At 42.9% G+C, this 18,541-nt stretch overlaps 1 protein-coding gene and 1 pseudogene across 2 annotated transcripts in view; one reads left to right on the top strand and one right to left on the bottom strand.

Annotated features, from left to right (window-relative positions):
• SLC26A8 (solute carrier family 26 member 8) overlaps positions 1–9,558 on the top strand; it is a 71,830-nt gene extending 62,272 nt beyond the window's left edge. Inside the window, exons 16-20 of one of the 2 annotated variants that reach the window (XM_067006093.1) lie at positions 47–178; positions 3,915–4,280; positions 7,565–7,619; positions 7,720–7,904; positions 8,768–9,558. In XM_067006093.1, coding sequence (XP_066862194.1) covers positions 47–178; positions 3,915–4,280; positions 7,565–7,619; positions 7,720–7,904; positions 8,768–9,055 — 1,026 coding nt within the window. In that variant the 3' untranslated portion in view covers positions 9,056–9,558. The remainder of the gene's footprint in view (positions 1–46; positions 179–3,914; positions 4,281–7,564; positions 7,620–7,719; positions 7,905–8,767) is intronic. The other variant, XM_059076348.2, reaches the window with a different exon arrangement.
• Positions 9,559–14,929: 5,371 nt separating this feature from the next.
• On the bottom strand, positions 14,930–16,624 carry LOC131763806 (suppressor of cytokine signaling 5-like; annotated as a pseudogene).
• Positions 16,625–18,541: the final 1,917 nt, after the last annotated feature.

Genomic DNA, 18,541 nt, shown 5'->3' with positions numbered 1-18,541 from the left:
CTCCCCCACTCACCATCAGTATGAGACCCCCTCATATGTCTTTCAGGTTGAAATGGTAAAGGTGCCTCTTACAGAAGAAGAAATTTACAGCCTGTTTAATCAAAATGAAGATGGCCCCCAGCAAGGAAAGATTTGTTGGTGTTTCTGCAACTGTGATGAACCTGAGCCACTGCCCAGGGTTAGAAACATGTCTTCTTTTCTGCATTTTTCTCCACATTTTATAAAAAAGAAGTGCACTAGTAGTTTTCAAAAAAAAAAAGAAAGAAAAGCAAAGAAAATCTAAACCCCCTCAGGGATTTTAACTCTTAGACAAACCATGAGTAATTGGAAATCAAAGATTTCTACTCAGAAATGAAGACACAGGTTTCCTTTCAGGTTCAGATCTTACCCTGAAAGTAGGAGGCAGTGGGAGATGTCCTGACTCCTGATTCCCTTCTCAATGGCCAGCAACTTATCTGAGCACAGAGTACAGTCTGCCTGTTGACATTGTCAGTAATTCCCTGGTTGTCCCTGTTTCCTTGACTTTTATCTTAGCTCCCTGGCTATAGAATTATGAAAACAAGTGACTTAAAGATAGTTTTCTGGGCTTCCCTGGTGGCGCAGTGGTTGAGAGTCTGCCTGCCAATGCAGGGGACAGGGGTTCGTGCCCCGGTCCGGGAGTATCCCACATGCTGCGGAGCGGCTGGGCTCGTGAGCCATGGCTGCTGGGCCTGCACATCCGGAGCCTGTGCTCCGCAATGGGAGAGGCCACAACAGTGAGAGGCCCACATACTGGAAAAAAAATATATATATAGATTGTTTTCTAACGGCGGCAGGGTCAAGGTGGCTGGGGTTCCCAAGGATCTGTCAGAGTCTCCTGATGTCTGCCTGTGACCAGGGAAATGATGATGTGAGGTGGAGGGCGGATAAGTAGACATGGGGATTTTATAGCATCTGAAGATTATTTTAGTGGATGAGTTACAGTGCTCATTAATTTCTAACTCAGATTTGGTCTAAATATTCCCTTTCCCCAGGGCAGGGCTGTTCATTTCCAGCTTCAAGGCCTTTCATCCACACAGACACCCTGGAGGAGCAGTTCTATCTACACACACACACACACACACACACACACACACACACACACACACACAAGAACACCTCCCATCCCCTTCCTCACCTACAATACCAAGCACCGACTCTCATTGCCATACACCCGAATGGAGCATAGGTTCTACTGAGCTCCTGGAAAATACCAACTTCCCTGCCAAGAGGACTGCTCTACTACTAGAATTAACACTATCTCTAATTTTTATTTTGTATCCACACTGCACTGAGTACTGTAGAGTATTTACAGGACATCAGAAAATACATTTTAGAGTAGAATATGATCTAGTATTTATTGATCTCATACTGTGTGCCCAGAACTATGACACTATGAAAAAGGAAAACAAATTTTTAGGGGCCTCTGTCTCCAGGTTCTTTTTCTTTTTCTCTGTAATTGTGGTATAAAGCACATAACATGAAATCTATCATCTTAACCATTTTTAAGTGTACAGTTCAATAGTGTTAGATAGGGGCTTCCCTGGTGGCGCAGTGGTTGAGAGTCCGCCTGCCGATGCAGGGGACATGGGTTCGTGCCCCGGTCCGGGAAGATCCCACATGCCGCGGAGCGGCTGGGCCCGTGAGCCATGGCGTCTGGAGCCTGTGCTCCACAACGGGAGAGGCCACAACAGTGAGAGGCCCCCGTACCAGAAAAAAAAAAAAAAAAAAAAAAAAAAAAGTAGTGTTAAATATATTCACATTGTCGTGCAATCATTACGACCATCTACCTCCAGAACTTTTTCATCGCGCAAAACTGGAACTCTGATCCATTAAACAACTCCCCATTTCCTCATCCTCCCAGCCCCTGGCAACCACTATTATACTTTCTGTTTCTATGACTTTGACTCTTCCAGATGCCTCATATAAGTGGAATCATACAGTATTTGTCTTTCTGCAATTGGCTTATTTCACATAGCATAATGTCCTCAAGGTTCATCCAGGTTGTTCTTTTTTTAAAATTTTTTCATGGAAAAATTTTAACGTATACAAGAGTAGAGACAAGTATAATGGGCCTCTGTGTACTCAACACCCGCTTTAAGAGTTATCACCTCGTATTCAATCTTATTTCATCTACATCCCTACCCATCTACAGCCCCTGAAAAATCACAGGATTATTTTGAAGCAATTTATGGAATTTTAATTCAAACTGGGGAGGATTTCCTGGCAGTCCAGTGGTTAAGACTTGATGCTTTCACTGCTGTGGGCCTGGGTTCAATCCCTGGTCAGGGAGCTAAGATCCCACAAGCTGTGCGTACAGCAAAAAAAAAAAAAAAAAAAAAAAAAAAAATCAAACTGGGGAAACAACTCTCTATTAATGTGATATTTAAGGCTATTATTGTATTTATCCATCCAAAAATATACATTTTTTTCACATCTCTGAAATTTAGATGCATTGATGGCATTATAATAGTTTAATTTGCAGTGTTTTGTTTGTTTCTTGACAGTACAAAAAGTAATGGTGCATCTTAAAACTGATGAAATAAGATGGTAAACCATACCATGCAGTATATTGTTATGTTCTAAATCGTGTGTTTATATTCTAACCACTCTAAGATTTCAGTTAAAGAGATCGGTATGAACTCAAAAAGGCAGGGAAACTTCACAGTAGTAATGGACTTAAGCTGGGCAGGAGAGAGAAATTTGGATTTATGTCAGGTAGGAAAAAGGACTCCCAGGCCATGAATAGGCTTGGACAAAGACACTGAGGTAGAAATAAGCATGGGATCCTCAGAGTAAGAGGCTTGGCCTGGGCAATAAGTTCAGGCAGACCGGGAGGGAGTGAATTGTGAAAGCTCTTAAAAGAGTATGGAGTAGACAGAGAGAAAAGGGAGGCTCTCAGAGGTTTCTTCTGCCTGAAGGACCTTGTATCTGCCTAACACTGAGCCAGTGCTCAGCTGTCTCCGAAAGGCCTGGCCTCAGTGACTGTCAAGGCTTGGGGAGCACCTCTCTCCTTTGAACTGTAATATTATCATTTGTCCACACCGCTTTTTTTTTTAGCAATACAATATATACTACCTTGTTAGTTTTAATCTTTACATTTTTTTTATATTTTTAAAGTTTATTTCCCAAGCAACATTATTAGAACAACAGATTTTTCTTAAAGAAACATCACCCCAAAGTATACCACTCTAGCAAATGAACTCTTCATTTTCCCACATGCCTTACAGTTCTTGTCCATTTAGGTTGTTATTCATCCTTTAAATGGACACGTGCCCTCTCCCCAGGTAGTCTGCTCCCTGTGACTGCAGAGTCAGCATTCACATCTTTCATGCCATTGTATTCTCGGTTCTTGGTACTGTCCTTACTTAAGCGATGGCTTGGTACTGTCCTTAAGCGACATAGGCTTATTAGGAGCATGAAAGGAGTAAAAGGTAAAGATAGCCACACTCAAGTAACTTTTGTCTCCTTAAGGAAGTCTGACAGAAGACAGTTTCATTGATAAAAGAAGGAGGTGTTAAGAAAGGGATTGATGGAAGAAATACTTCAAAGTTCTAGTAGGTGCGGGAGACTAATTAGAATCCAGGGATGAGGGAAAGGAATAAATCAAAGATGATTTAAAGTCTGGCTCACTCAGACAATGATAATGTCACTGATGCATGTGGGGAAGTTGGGAGGGGTGGCTCTGAGTGGTGAGGCTCAGGAAAGATGAAGGCGGTTTTAGTCACAAGCTGGAAGTGACAGTGAGATATCTAAGGAAAAAAGGTATAATGCATAGTCTGCGGAGTTTTCCAAGAGAGAGGGAAGTGAGTTTGTAGATAGAAACAGCATAGTTGCAAATGCTTCCAGGCTTGTTTGAGTCTTATCACAGTCCTCCCCTAACTCTGTCATCCCAGGTTGTTTACACAGAACGATTTGAAAGTAAACGGGGCCTCGACTCATCCTCCATTAACCTGGTCCGCTGCTCATGTTTCAAGAGCATGGACACAAGCCAGACTATGTCTGATGACCAAGCACCTTACATAACATCTTCCACATCCCAGAGAAATCCAAACTACAAGGAGGTGGAGAAAGTTTGGCCTGCTGATGACCCCTCTAGGAGCATGTTGATCACACTCCCTGATGCTTCTGAAACTCAGGTTGGGGGTAGAACACTCTTGCCTTACTCGACTTCATCTCTTCTACCCAGCATCCATACCATCATCCTGGACTTCTCCATGGTACATCGTGTGGATGCACAGGCTTTGGTCGTACTAAGACAGGTGAGTACTAAGGAGGCTTTCACAAGAACCCTGATCCCCTCCTACTACCACCATCCTAGCCCTGATCCTGATTGAATCCTCTTAGTCACTGGTCAGCTAGCTGCTCTGTGACTCCTAGGCCACTAGGAACTTGAGCACCAAAGACAGTTTAAGGTCAACCAGAATAAAAAGAAAATGAAGCAACTCTGATTTACTAAACTAGGGTTGGTTCCCTAACCATGGCATATTATTTCTCAAGGACTGAAAAATAAGAAACTCTTAACACCATTGAAACAGCAATCTGTGCCACACCCAGCAACTCCCAGCGTATCCTGGGAGTTAGCTACAAAAAATGTCAAGGAATAGGTTCAAATGCTACAGAAGAAAGTTCACAAGGAATTCTCCACTATTCAGCTGCTCTAAAAGGCACCCAGGTTTGAAGAAGTTGTAATGAAATGACACCCCAAGTGTGGGGCCGCCTGGTCCAGTACCTATAAGGATCTTCCCCAGTTTCTTCATTGCCTGCATCTTTGGGTGAAAAGGGCAGGAAAGATTTTTCCTTCAAAGCGATGTTCCCTGAGTCCTGGCTTCTCTCCCACTTTCTGGTTTCTCAGACAGATTTCATTTCTCTCCTTCTTGTACAATATGGACAGTTTAGGTGCACAACTAACCATATTGGCTTTATTGTTTAATGTCTCGTTAAGTACAGTGTCTTTTTTTTTCAAGCCAGCTTGTCTCAGTTTTTAGTCCTCTATCTCACTCTTGCTCCTGTTGGCGATGGCTCGGTTTACACATCCCGAACCTACTGGCTTCCTGGCTCTAACTGCACCCACTTTTAAAAAAAAATTTATTTAATTAATTTATTTTTGGCTGCGTTGGGTCTTTGTTGCTGTGCGCGGGCTTTCTCTAGCTGCGGCGAACAGGGGCTACTCTTCGTTGTGGTGCGTGGGCTTCTTATTGCGGTGGCTCTTCTTGTTGTGGAGCACGGGCTCTAGGCACGCAGGCTTCAGTAGTTGTGGCACAGGCTCTAGAGTGCAGGCCCAGTAGTTGTGGCACAAGGCCTTAGTTGCTCGGTGGCATGTGGGATCTTCCCGGACTAGGGCTTGAACCCATGTCCCCTGCATTGGCAGGTGATTCTTAACCACTGTCCGTCCCCACCCCCCACCTTTTTTTGAGATGTGCTCCTTTGGCTGACTTTCCTTCTTGTATCCTCAGATTCCATTTTAACAAAATATTTATAAATATTTTATCCTACCTCTTATTTCTAAGTGAATATGATTCTGTCTTAAGTGAGTCCAGCTCCTCTTTGGTCAAAGGCAATAGGAAGCTTGTCATAGCAGAAAGAACTCTGATTGGTGGTCTGTGGATGTGTGCTCTGTCCTGGCTTTACTACCAATCACTGTCCAGACCCGAGGTAACTTAATAAATTGCACTTGGTCTTGGTTTCCTCATCTATAAATGAGAGGCTTAGAAGAGATTTACATTAAGGGCTTTCCCATCCATGAGACCCTCTCCCCACCAACACCCCACTGCCACTCCATTTGCAGGCTCAAATATACTTGATAATGTCTTATCTTTGGGACTTTTCCATCTTAGGTGGTACTACTGGGCTGTGTTCTCTTCTCCCAGTTTTACACTGTAGTTGTAGCTTTAGATTTCATTGACTACACTATCAAATGCCTCTTACATGCCAGACTGAGTTGAGCACATTTATATACACTATCTCATTTAGTTCTCACAACAGCCCTGAGAGACAAGCCATATTTCCCCCTAAGAGTCCTGGGCTCGCAGCTAGGAAGGGGCCTGTCCAGCACTGGAACTTAAAGCCTCGGACATTATATCACTCTTCCCCCTGTTTTGTAGTATAATTGGGCCATCCTTTCCTCTCTCCTCTCGTCTTCCATTTTTTGGAGGCACCATATGTTCTGGTCCTTGGCATGACCCTTCCATCAACCTGGCCTACGCTGATGACTTTCTGCTCCAGCCCCATCATTGAGGCAACGTCTGGCACCTTAACTTTGCAACCTTCAGAGATTCATGGTACACCCTTACACTTTAAAAATGCAGGTTTCCCCCCAGGTGTCTGGCTCTGTGTGTGTTTGGGTTTGGTTTGTAGCTTCTGTGGTCAGAGCATTTGAGAAGAATGATTTCTTTGACACTGGCATCACCAAGGCCCAGCTGTTCCTCACCCTCCACAACGCTGTGCTGTTTGCTTTGTTCTGTCCCGCCTTGTTGGAGGAAGTCATTATGTTTTGTTTACTTTATAATTGAAAACTTGTACCTACTAAGAAAAATCCCAGTAGTTGTTCTTATTAGAGACAACCACTCCATTTAAGCTTCTTCTTTTTTTTTTTTTTTTTTTTTTTTTTTTGCGGTATGCGGGCCTCTCACTGCTGTGGCCTCTCCCGTTGCGGAGCACAGGCTCCGGACGCGCAGGCCTAGCGGCCATGGCTCACGGGCCCAGCTGCTCCGCGGCATGTGGGGTCTTCCCGGACCAGGGCACGAACCCGTGACCCTTGCATCGGCAGGCGGATTCTCAACCACTGCGCCACAAGGGAAGCCCTAAGCTTCTTCTTAATTCACGGGATTTCAATCTCCCACTGCTTGCCATTTAGCATATGTCTATAGTGGCTCTTTACCAAATGACTTTATGATTTACTGTATGATCAAGAATGCCTTTCTTGTTTCCCCTTGGCAGTGAAAGAAGTAGAGTCTGTCTGTTTTGTTTCTTTTGACACTCCAACTTAGTGCCCAAGGTTGGAACCTGTTGAGTCTTAGAGTATTAAGGTGAATGGTGACTTCTTTTGAATTGAACGTTAAGATTTATAGCTCCAGAGCATATTCTCTGGGCCACATTTTGCCACCTCTGCTTAGTGGACTCCAGAGAGAAGGGGGTCACGTGCAAACACTAAGCAATAATACCAAGATATGATTGTTCATGAGGCCCGTCCAGTGTGTCCCCATCACACCTGTGCCTGTGTCTATCCTAGCACTGTCCTCATGTGAACACTGATCTCTTTATGTGAACTGTTTCCCCACTTAAGACCATGGGCAACCCTCCCTCTCACTCCCCACCCCACACAAGACCATCTGATTCTCTTTTGTATTCTGGCACTTTAGGCATTTCCTGGCATACAGCAGTTCACTCATCAAATGTTTATAGAGCTGAATGGGATGGGGATGCAAAGGTACATATAACCCAGACAAGTGAATGATCAAAGAGGTTTTAAAACTCAGCTAATTAAAAGGCCCTTTCCTCTACTGAGTGTGAGGATCTCTAAAACTGGCTTACTCTCTCCCCACAGATGTTCAATGCTTTCCAAAACACCAACATCTTGGTGCTCATTGCAGGGTGTCACTGTGAGTATCTTTCATCTTATGAAGAGGGCTGTGTTTTGTATCCTGGATCCTCTCCTCCCCAGGTGTCTGACCCTGTGTGTGTTCCTGGTTTGGTTTGTAGCTTCTGTGGTCAGGGCACTTGAGAATAATGATTTCTTTGACGCTGGCATCACCAAAGCCCAGCTGTTCCTCACCCTCCACGATGCTGTGCTGTTTGCTTTGTCAAGGAAGTTGCGAGAGTCCTCCGAGTTAAGTGTGGACGAATCCGAGACAGTGATACAAGAAGCCTACCCAGAAACAGACAAGGTTGGATGATCTGAAGCATTGGGGTGGAGAGTGGTGTGGCGGTGAGGTGGGAGGAGACACCTAATCAGATAGAGATAAGCAAAGTCCAGGGAAGGTTTTTGAGTGTGGCTGTCCCAGAATTTGAAATGTTGAAAGGTTCCCTTACCAGTTGGTAAATAGCTGTAAACCTGAGTCCCAGGTTCCCACACTGCCATGGCATCTGGGTGTCATTCAGGATCCTTTCCCAACTGAAGAGGGGTTACCCAACCCAGCAGAGGCGTCAAGGATCTTTTTACAGCAGGCTTGGTTAGTGCCAGTGCCATACCAATTAATAAATATTTAAAATATCTCCCTTAGCTAACCCTTTAGAATCCCCACCACCACCACCACCCTTGGGATGGATAATAAAACTGATGAACTAGCAGATATAAAGATCTACCAGTCTAACTCTATGGCTAGAGCAAAAGGTGGGGACTATAGACAGAGATAAAGCTAAAGAAAATAGCAGGAGGCCAGGTCATGAAGGGCCTGCCAAGGATTACATTAGAGGGTTGGAAAGACAAGTAAAATCAAGAAGACAAGATATCCGGGAATGCTGACAACACCATTGCTATTTAAATGGTTGACCATGAAATCCAGGCTGGCTAGAAAAACTAGAGAAATTGGAAGTTATGGATTGATTGAGCCTGAAGCATGGTAAGTAACTGAGGAACCAGAGGGTGCAAAGAAGATGAAAAGCAAATTTAGGCCAGAAATATTTTCTACTTTGCCAGGAACCCATGCTTTCTGGTACCTTAAGTCCTACTATATTCTGAAATTCCTTGACTGTTCAAAAATTAAAGCTAATTGGGAAGTTTTAACCCATTGAATTGTGTGTATTTCAGAAAGAAGAATCAAAACATAAAATGAGCAGCTGTCTTATAGGAGCCCCCAGAAGTAAAAGTCCAGCCTTCACCATACTCCAGGACCCAGTAACAGAGGAGGAATCAGAGCTAGACTTTGATCTGTATCCCAGGCAGGAGTTAGAACAAGAGACTGGGCTAGATCCGGACCTAGACCTGGATCACGAGATGGAGCCTGAGTCAGAGCTGGAGCCTGAATCTGAGCTGGATCCAGAGACAGAGACCAAGCCTGAGCCCACATCCAGGCCAAGGTCTCAGCAGCAGTACTAGCCTCTGTATCAGTCTATAACTCCCCAGTCCCCGCCTCAGAGTCAGCCTAGGACACAGTCAGCAGAGAGGAGGCATCAGCTTATGAATTCATTTACATCCCAGAGCAACGCCAGTGAGGATACCTTGGAGATGAGCTAGGAATAAGGGGTCAGATTCCCTCAGCAAATCCTCCCCACCCAAATGGGGCCACTTGGTCTGGAGACGTAGGCTAGTTACAAACTAGCAGTACTTGCTTTGGGGCTCCTCCGCCTGTTGGCCTTCTTCCTTCCTCAGCGCTGGGATCTCACTCCCAGATCACAATACTAAACACCAAGAATTATCTCTGAATTCCTTATCCAGGTTCACCTCGTTTCACCTTCAGCGGATGTTCCACTGAAGGATTTCTTTCTTCATACCCCTCACCTCTGTGCTATTTTTTTTCATACCATCTCTAACTTATTCCTCTCACCTGTGTTCCCCTTTCTCTAAAGAGATGAGGCTCAAATAAAATACATAACTCTAGTTACATGTGGACCCTTCCTGCATCTTCTACCTTTTCTGTATTCAGTATGCTGAAGGAAATGTCAGGTGGAAGAAATTCCAGAAGTAGGTAGACATGGTGGGGAAGAGATGAGCAAGAAAAAGAAAAACTGTAGCATTTGTACTTTATATGTTATCTTCACTGCACTGATTCAGTGGGAAATAGGGGGGAAATAGGTTAAGTTAGGCCAGGCTGGGACTTCCCTTGTGGTCCAGTGGTTAAGACTTTGCGCTTCCAATGCAGGGGGTGCGGGTTTGATCCCTGGTCAGGGAACTAAGATCCCAAATGTCGTGCAGTGCAGCAAAAAAAAAAGTTAGGCCAGCCTGTGAAGGCTTGTAGTACAAAGAACTGTTAAGCTAAAAGCACTTTTGCCATCACTCCAAGGTCAGGATCTTATCCTGACAGTGTTTCAGAGGCCAATAAGCTGTACCACCCAGTGCAAATGTTAGCTCTATAGAACTCCCCCTGGTCTTCAGATTCACATTCGTCGTTGCTTCTTTCTTACAGGTTTTTAAGATCCGGGCAATCTAGAACCTGTACTCTTGGTGGACCTAACAGTTAATATCTGTGATAGACACGAACCCTTAGGAATTGGAAAAGTCAATCAAATCACTAGTTTGGTCCAAATTCATTTAAAAAAATTTTCCCTCCTCCATTAAAAAAAATCTAGTATTAAGGTACAACCTGAAGAGAAATAGAAACCCCTGGGCAAAGGCATTGGGAATACTGAATTTTATTTCCCACTCAGTAAACAAGATTCCCCTTGCTTAGAAAATCAACTTCTCTCACCTGTTAGATGAAAGAAATACTTGTTAAAATAAGTGTCTCTTATCACAGAGATAAGAGGTGCATTTATTCATTCTACAAACATTTACTAAGCATCTGCTACATACACAGCACCCCAAACTGTGGGGTAAATAAAACAATATTATCCCTCCCTACTTTACACATGCATAAAGTGAGACATAATTTTTGTAACTAGCCCAAGGTCATATACAATTGTACCCTAAAAGACGTGGGGGCCCAAGTTACAAGCTTCATTTGTTCATGTTTACTTAACACATTTATTGAACTCCTACTATGTGCCAGCCACTGTCCCAGGTGCTGAAGACACAAAAATAAGCAGAATAGATGACAAAGATAATTATAAGTTGTGATAAGTACCTTGATGGTAAAATACAGGAAACAAAGAGGGCATACATCAGGAGGACCTGAACCTATCTTGGGTATCAAGGAAACTCTTCCTATGGTAATGACAATGACCTTGCATCTGAAGGATGAGAAACAGCTAGACTGAAAGCAGATTCTAATGACTGCTAGGAGAGCAGAACCAAACAGGGGACCAAGAGTGGTAACCATGGGTAAGTACAGAAGCTGGGCACCCAGGGACACAGCCAGATGGAGCCTAAGGGTGATTACCATGGCACCAAGGTCTCAACCAGAAACTGGTTCAAACCAGGCTGTCAGGATGGCAGGAACAAGCACAGAAATGTTTCAAAACCAAGAAAACATTTCACATTTAAAACAGGAGACTAGGAAGTACACGGAGAGCCCAGTTTCTGTGGGCTGCCACCCTCTCACTCCAGCTCCCTTCCATTCCCACATTTCCATCAGAGGAAGGTCTTTAAACAGAACCAATGGCTTCTGACAGTCTGGTAGAGTTTAGACTTCGGACCTTTCTGTTATAACTGCAACATAGCTAAATCTTGATTTTCATGCATGACCTCAGAAAGACCAACCTGATGCTTGGACTATAGCCTATCTTTAAAGCATATTCTTCATAAATCCATAGCATCCATCCCCTCGTGAAATAATAAGATGAAGAAAAATGGTCAATTGATTGTAAGCAGTTCAGCATTAAAGAAAGGGTAAAGTGAGTAACAATTCAAAGGCTGAGTCTTCTTCCAAACTGCAGATTGCCTGAAATTCTAAGACGTTCCAAACTTTACAAAATGCCATGGTTTGGATTGGTTAGCTCACTTTTCATTGCATGGTCATCATTGAAGATTTTATATCTCTAATAAGAAACTGGAGAAAAATTTTAAAGACTAAAAAACTAGTATAGGGCTTCCCTGGTGGCGCAGTGGTTGAGAATCCGCCTGCCAATGCAGGAGACACGGGTTCGTGCCCTGGTCCGGGAAGATCCCACATGCCGCGGAGCAACTAAGCCCGTGAGCCATGGCCGCTAGGCCTGCGCATCCGGAGCCTGTGCTCCGCAATGGGAGAGGCCACAACAGTGAGAGGCCCGCATACCGCAAAAAAAAAAAAAAAAAAAACTAGTATAGGCCAGATCTGAAAGAGTATTTTTCTCCATTACTGAAAACATCTCCAAGTAGTTTATGTTCTACAGTAAATGGGTTATTATGGGGCATGATTTTCACATATAAGAAATTAAGTGAAATCAATACAACTGCAGAAAACTAGGTTTGGAAAAGAGATTGGTCAAGGTGACCCTAGGTGCTGTCTCTAAATATTAATACATTAAATGTCACAAAGCCCAATGGATTGTAACTTGATCTTACCCATATCTGATTTAGATGACAGTTAGATGAGACTTTGGACTTAGACCTTTGAGCTGATGATATGTTAGAAGGACATAAAGTTTGGAGAACCAGAGATGGAATATTATGGTCTAAATGTTTGTGTCACCCAAAATTCACATGTTGAAATCCTAATCCCCAAGATAATGGTATTAGGAGATGGGGCCTTTGGGAGGTGATTAGGTCACTCTTACAATTATTAGTGGGATCAGTGCCCTTATAAAAGAGGCCTCAGAGAGATCCCTCCTCCTTTCCACTATATGAGGACACAGCAAGGAGACAGCCATCTATGAACCAGAAAGTGGGTTCTCACCAGACATCTAATCTGCCAGCACTTTGATCTTGGACTTCCCAGTCTCCAGACCTGTGAGAAATAAATTTCTGTTGTTTATAAGCCACCCAGTCTATGGTATTTTGTTATAGCAGCCCAAATGGACTAAGATGCCCAAGGACTTAACTATATTGCATCTAGATTCAACTCTCATTTATAGGTAGAAATAAAGGAAGTAATGGCATAATCCAAGGTCATTAAAGGTCTTGAGATTATAGAATCTCAGTGCTAAAAAGGACCATGAGGGTCATCTGGACCAATTTTACCCATCCAGTCCCTTACAATTAAATTTAATTTGGGACTTCCCTGGTGGTCCAGTGGTTAAGACCCCACACTCCCAATTCAGGAGACACAGGTTCGATCCCTGGTTGGGGAACTAAGATCCTTCATGCCGCATGGTGCAGCCAAAATAAATAAATAAATACAACAATAAATTTAATTTGACAAACACTTATTGGAAGACTCACCATACCCCAGATACTCTGTGTTTCTGTAATCTGTTACTGCATAACAATCCACCCAAAATTTAGTGGCTTAAAACAATAGTCATGTATTTGTTCATTATTCTGTAGTCTGGGCTGGGTTTAGCTAGGCCCATTCATGAGGCCGCAGTCATCTAGAGATTCACCTGGGGCTAGAAATTGAAGATGGGTTTACTCACAAGTCTTAACATCTCAGCTGGGATGGCTAGAAGAGCTGGAGGCTGGCCAGGCAGCCATCTCTCTCTCCACACGGTCTCTCTGGGAGGGCACCTGGACTTCATACAGCAGCTCAAGGCAGCATGTCACCTGCCACATTCCACAGATCCAAGTAAGTGACAAGGCCAGCCATGATTCAGTGTGAGGGCAAATACACTACACTTCTTGAAGAGGAAATAATTTATGGCCCTTTTTAATCCACCACTCTATGATAAAAGAATGAATAGAATATGATATCTGCCCTCAAGGAGCTCCCAAGCTACAAACATGAGGGGAGAGGGTTTCATGCCTACTAAACGAAAAGGTGATAATAATGAGAGGTAAAGTGCTATAGAAATACAGATGACAGGAAGGGTTAGAAAGAATGTGGGTCAGGGAAAACTACTGAGAAGAAATGACATTTGAGCTGGGCATTGAGATTAAGTGGGATAAACACAAGGCTCCCAATGGACCAAGGATGAGCAGAGGAGCCACAGCTACTGTGGGTCAAGGGTCCATCTGAGTAAGCACCAAGAAAAATCTTGAGTTTTGTTCTGGGAAATGGTTAAATTACTTGGAAACAGTTTGATCACTTCAGGTATGACTTTTATGCTTTGTTAGGTGAGACTAGAGCACCATTTAGTATAAGGCTAATTATTCCCCCAAATTGAGACAAAGTCTTCTAAAAACTCTATCCAATGCTCTGCATATTGGACTTAATATAAGCAAAGGAGCCTCATGCTTTAATTAATTTTGTGTTACCTTATAAATTTGTTAAAATACAGCTTTTCATTGTAAGAATAATACTTGCTCTTTAATGAAAATCTATAAAATACAGAAAAGCAAAGGGGGGGGGGAAGAAAACTCCTGTACTTCCATTCCCTAGAGATAAATTCTGTTAACATGCTGGGGTGTTTCTTTTGTTTTACTAGAAAGCACGGGCTTTGTCTTAGTAATGAAGGGATTCTTACCTCCCAAAGTTATAGAACTTTTTCTTTAGTAAATTAGAGGGTGCTTTGATTGAATCTAAAATACCACCATCCCAACATTCATTTCATGTTCTCAAGGACTGAGATAAACAACCTGGGAACCCTGCTGGATGCCCACACCTGGCCTCAGCCCTCTAGGAAGCACCAGGCCTACAACTTTATTTCCAGTATCCTTTCTTCAGATTTAATAAATTTAAAGGAAATGCCAGGGAGTTGACAGAAATCCAGTTTACTTAACAGTACCTTTCATGAAACAGACAAGGAGACTGAGTATAAACTATAGCATTGCTTAAGTGAAATGCACTATGCCCTCATGCCAGAAAATTGCAATTTTTTTTTTTCCTTAAAGGAAAGCAGTCTTTATTTTGGGGACTTCCAAAGCTTGATTTATAGTAACTACAAACATTGCTACTTTTGAAAGTTTATAGAAAAATTTTTAGAAAAATGGTAATTTCAAACATTAGTCACACTGTTTTAACACTCATCCAATAATTATTTATTCTTCAGTAAGAAATAGAATTCTTCACAGCAAATGCCCCAGAGTTGCCTCACTCAATTGCTACAGCCATTAAAAACCCATTAACTAAATCAACTAAACGTTTTCGTAGCCTTACTGAACACCTGTAGCTCTATCCTCTGTTGTCTCAATAGGCACCACGTTTATCTAAGTAACAGTAGATCACGTCTGACAGATACTAACACTAAGCTTACGTACTGTACTGAAGAAGCCTAACACTGATATGTGTGCTTGCTATGGGTGTACTCTCTGACGCACATAAAAGCAGATCTAGGTAATGCCCTTTGGGGATGGGAGATCTTACTTTGCCTTGACTGGTTCTCATTCTAACCAGCGAATTTTTTGTTTTTAATGACACTCTTTTAAAAAATCCAGTAACATTGATTGGAAGGGAGCCCACCACCATCATATGTGGTGCACCTACAGATGACTGCATGGCAGTTATATTGTGGCCTAAAAGACAATGTCCTATTTAGTGATATAGTAAGCAATGGTCCAAAAAACATGCAAGAGCTGGGACCTTTAAAGCGTTCCACAAAGTCCTGTTACTGTGGAAGAATGAATTGTCTAAGGGTCGTGAGCATTAAAACTAAGGTACGATTCCACTGTTCAATTTGGGCAGGCAGGGATCTGTTGTCACGTCAGAAGATCACGGAAAAGAGGACTCTTCGCAGAGTCCCTGAGCAAAAATGAGCCTTCAGGTTTCTCTTCAAGAACAGCTCTGCTTCATAATGGTTCATCACTCACCAGTGACAGGGATTGCCTGTAATCTGAAGCAAACTGGGCATGAGGCAGTGTATGTAATCAATCTGTTTATGGACTTCCCAAGCTCTCCATCTACTAACATGGGCATGGCTGTCTCTGGGTACCTGATGTTGCCCTTGCCTGCGTGATTGCAAACACTGGGTGGTTGTGTCCTCTTCTGAGTCACTATTAGCTTGTGAAATCGCAGAACTGTTCTGATTTATTTCAGTCATTCTAGGAGCTGACTTTGGTTCCAGTTTATATAAAAAATTAACCTGTGCAGTGTCTTCAGAGGTATGTGTTTGTGCATCAGGAAGGGGATCAACCTCTTTTTCAATACCAAGCTGCCTTCTCTCTCTAAGCTTATCCTCTTCATCTTCTGTAGAAGCCAAGGATAGATCAAACATATCAAAAAATGTTGAATGTGGGCTCACAGGAATATGCTGTTTAGTCAAAGGCCGTTTAGGGGCTAAATCTGAGACAGCAGGAAAAGAACATTTCTCAAGCATTAATTCAGAAAGGCGTGTTTTTCTTTCATTAGAAAAGAGGAGCTTTGACCGCTTGTTGTTGAGTTCTCATGGGAAAACACAAGCCCACAGTATCCTGCAATCTCTGTCTCCTATAGTGCTGCTGGAAATGATGTTCATGTCATGTACAGATATTATGCCATTTCGCCTCTCTCTCCTTTGAAGTCCACTTTGAGTTCCACCAAACTTTTTTTTTTTTGGCAGTGTGGCTTGTGGGATCTTAGTTCCCCGACCAGGGATCAAACCCAGGCCCCTGGCGGTGGGAGTGCCAAGCCCTAGCCACTGGACTACCAGGGAATTCCCTCCACCAAGCTTTTTACCAGTATCCAATGAACTTTGTGTCTCTGCAGAACAGGAATGTTTTTTCTTCCTACCCCACGGAGCATGTCAATAGTAGAAACCTCTTCTTGCAAGTCTTGTTCCTGGGGTGACACATGAATTATTATCCATTTCAATGCTTATTTCAACAATCTGAGGAGTTTCAGTGGCACAGTTCTGGTTTCTCCTTGAAGAATTCTTTGAAGGGCTTAATCCCAGTCATAAGGCAACATTTCCTCTTCAGGGACTGCTCTGTTGCTGGGAAGCTGTCTCTTATACTGATTCTTTCTCTTTGACACACAAAACATCTGTTGGAGTTCATGCCTGCATTTTCACTACAGCTTCCTCCTTCATGGCTGAAGAGATTCTGACACCTGTATTGGAAGTTATTCCATATTTTCCCCACTTTATCTGTTGATTATAAGCTCATGACCAATAGCAGGCAGGGCTTTGGAGGGGCAGGAGCCTTGAAGGAAATATGTTGTTCTTCTGGCCACAGATACGAATGGGGCCCTTAACCTGCTACACTCACGGAAACTTGCCCAATGGTGTTCGTTCCTCCATAGAGCCTGACTCCCTGCAACATCCTGATGCATCTTATAAATGATGTGTGGGAGACACAGCAACTCAGATGATCCCCACTCTCCCACTCCGCTGTTGCCCTGGGGTGCTCCTTCTCTCCCAGGTAGCACTCACTTATTAACCCTTTACTGTGTATCAGGTTATGTTCTAAGCACTTCACAAAAGCTAACACATTATTCTGCACAACAACCCTGTGAGGTAGGGCGGTTATTACTCCCGTTTCCTAGATGAGGAAACTGAGGTACAGGAGGTCCCCCTGCCCTGGATTCCACCTGAGGCCCCTAACTCTACCATCTTGTCTACTGCTTAGTATCTGTGCCAGTGAACGTTCAGAATAAGTCCAATAGTGCAAATTTCTGGCCTAGTAGAGGGAAAGGTGGTGCCACCAAAAGAAAAAGAAGCAGGTTCAAATGAAGGACAATTCCTATTTACTGAGTGCATGCAATGGTGCAGGTACTTCACAGGCATGCTCATATTTGTTACTTCCTCCAAAGCCTCTCCCTGAGAGAGGGAAAGTTATTCTTTTTACCCAGGGTAAGACTCTTAAGACCAAGAATTTGCCAAAAGTCACCACTATTCAGTGTCAATGTCAAAACTCAAACCCAGGTGAGATGCCAAGATTAGGCCTTTTCTCTACTCAGGGCTGCTTCAATTTGGGGAAAGGTGGCTTCTTGGTGCCTTTGACATGAGAAACTCAAATCAGTGCACTGAGTGCCTCTGTGTCTCTGCCTCCTGCCCTGGTCCCTACCCCCCCATACACCCAGACACCCATGGTTTTTACATTCTTTCATAACATCCCAGATAATTCACTGAGCACCTACTACGTATCTGACACTTTTCTTCTAGGCCCTGGAGATACAGCAGTAAACAAAAGTCACTGTCATTCCAAGGAGTAGTGGAGCAATCAAAGCAAATAAACAAACAAAAAAGGCCTCTCCCTCCCCCAGAAATCATTCTCAGGTTCAGTACCAGAGGGTGTATAAATCTCTCAAAGGTCCAAACAAAGGAACATATTGAAATACTGGTGTTTGGATTGAGAGAGTAAGTAACTTTAATGACTTTTTGCAAGTCAGATGGTTTCCAATTATCTGCCTTCAACAAAACTGAATAAGGACCTCTTGGAGTTGTCAGTTGACGGTCGTTACTATAAATTTTGATGATGATTAATACGTGATTTTTGGCACATTTGGAAGGAGTTTTAAAAAAACGATACTCCTGTGCCAAACCCTTTCTATTCCCATGTACTTATTTTATGTGACCAAGTTTTAGTAGCTATTACCAAACAAACATGAATAGAATGATGCAGGGCTTATTGAGAAAAATCACCTACCTTTTCACTGAACTATATTTGCAATAAAATTTCATCTATCACAAAATGATCCTATATGTTATTTTGATTTATCATGCAATAATAACACTCATAATGATAGGTAAGAAAGCTTTTAGAGGATCATGATCTCAGGAAACATTTTTACAAATTAAATTACAATATAAACGCACATTTGTATGGTGGAGAAGTATGATAGGATGATCAATACAAGACTTTTGAGCATAAAATTGTATTACCTGAGGATAAACTTCTGTGAGAGTAAAATGAAATAGAAATACAAGTTCTGGGAGAAAAGGGGGTAATGTAAAATTTCTTAAAGTGATTTTTATTTTTTACATATAAAAAGGAATGGGGCTTCCCTGGTGGCGCAGTGGTTGAGAGACCGCCTGCCGATGCAGGGGACACGGATTC

Source organism: Kogia breviceps, chromosome 10, assembly GCF_026419965.1.
Source record: "Kogia breviceps isolate mKogBre1 chromosome 10, mKogBre1 haplotype 1, whole genome shotgun sequence".
Classification (NCBI taxonomy): domain Eukaryota; kingdom Metazoa; phylum Chordata; class Mammalia; order Artiodactyla; family Physeteridae; genus Kogia; species Kogia breviceps.
The sequence above is the reverse complement of the archived record's forward strand: the minus strand, read 5'-3'. Positions and strand labels throughout refer to the sequence as shown.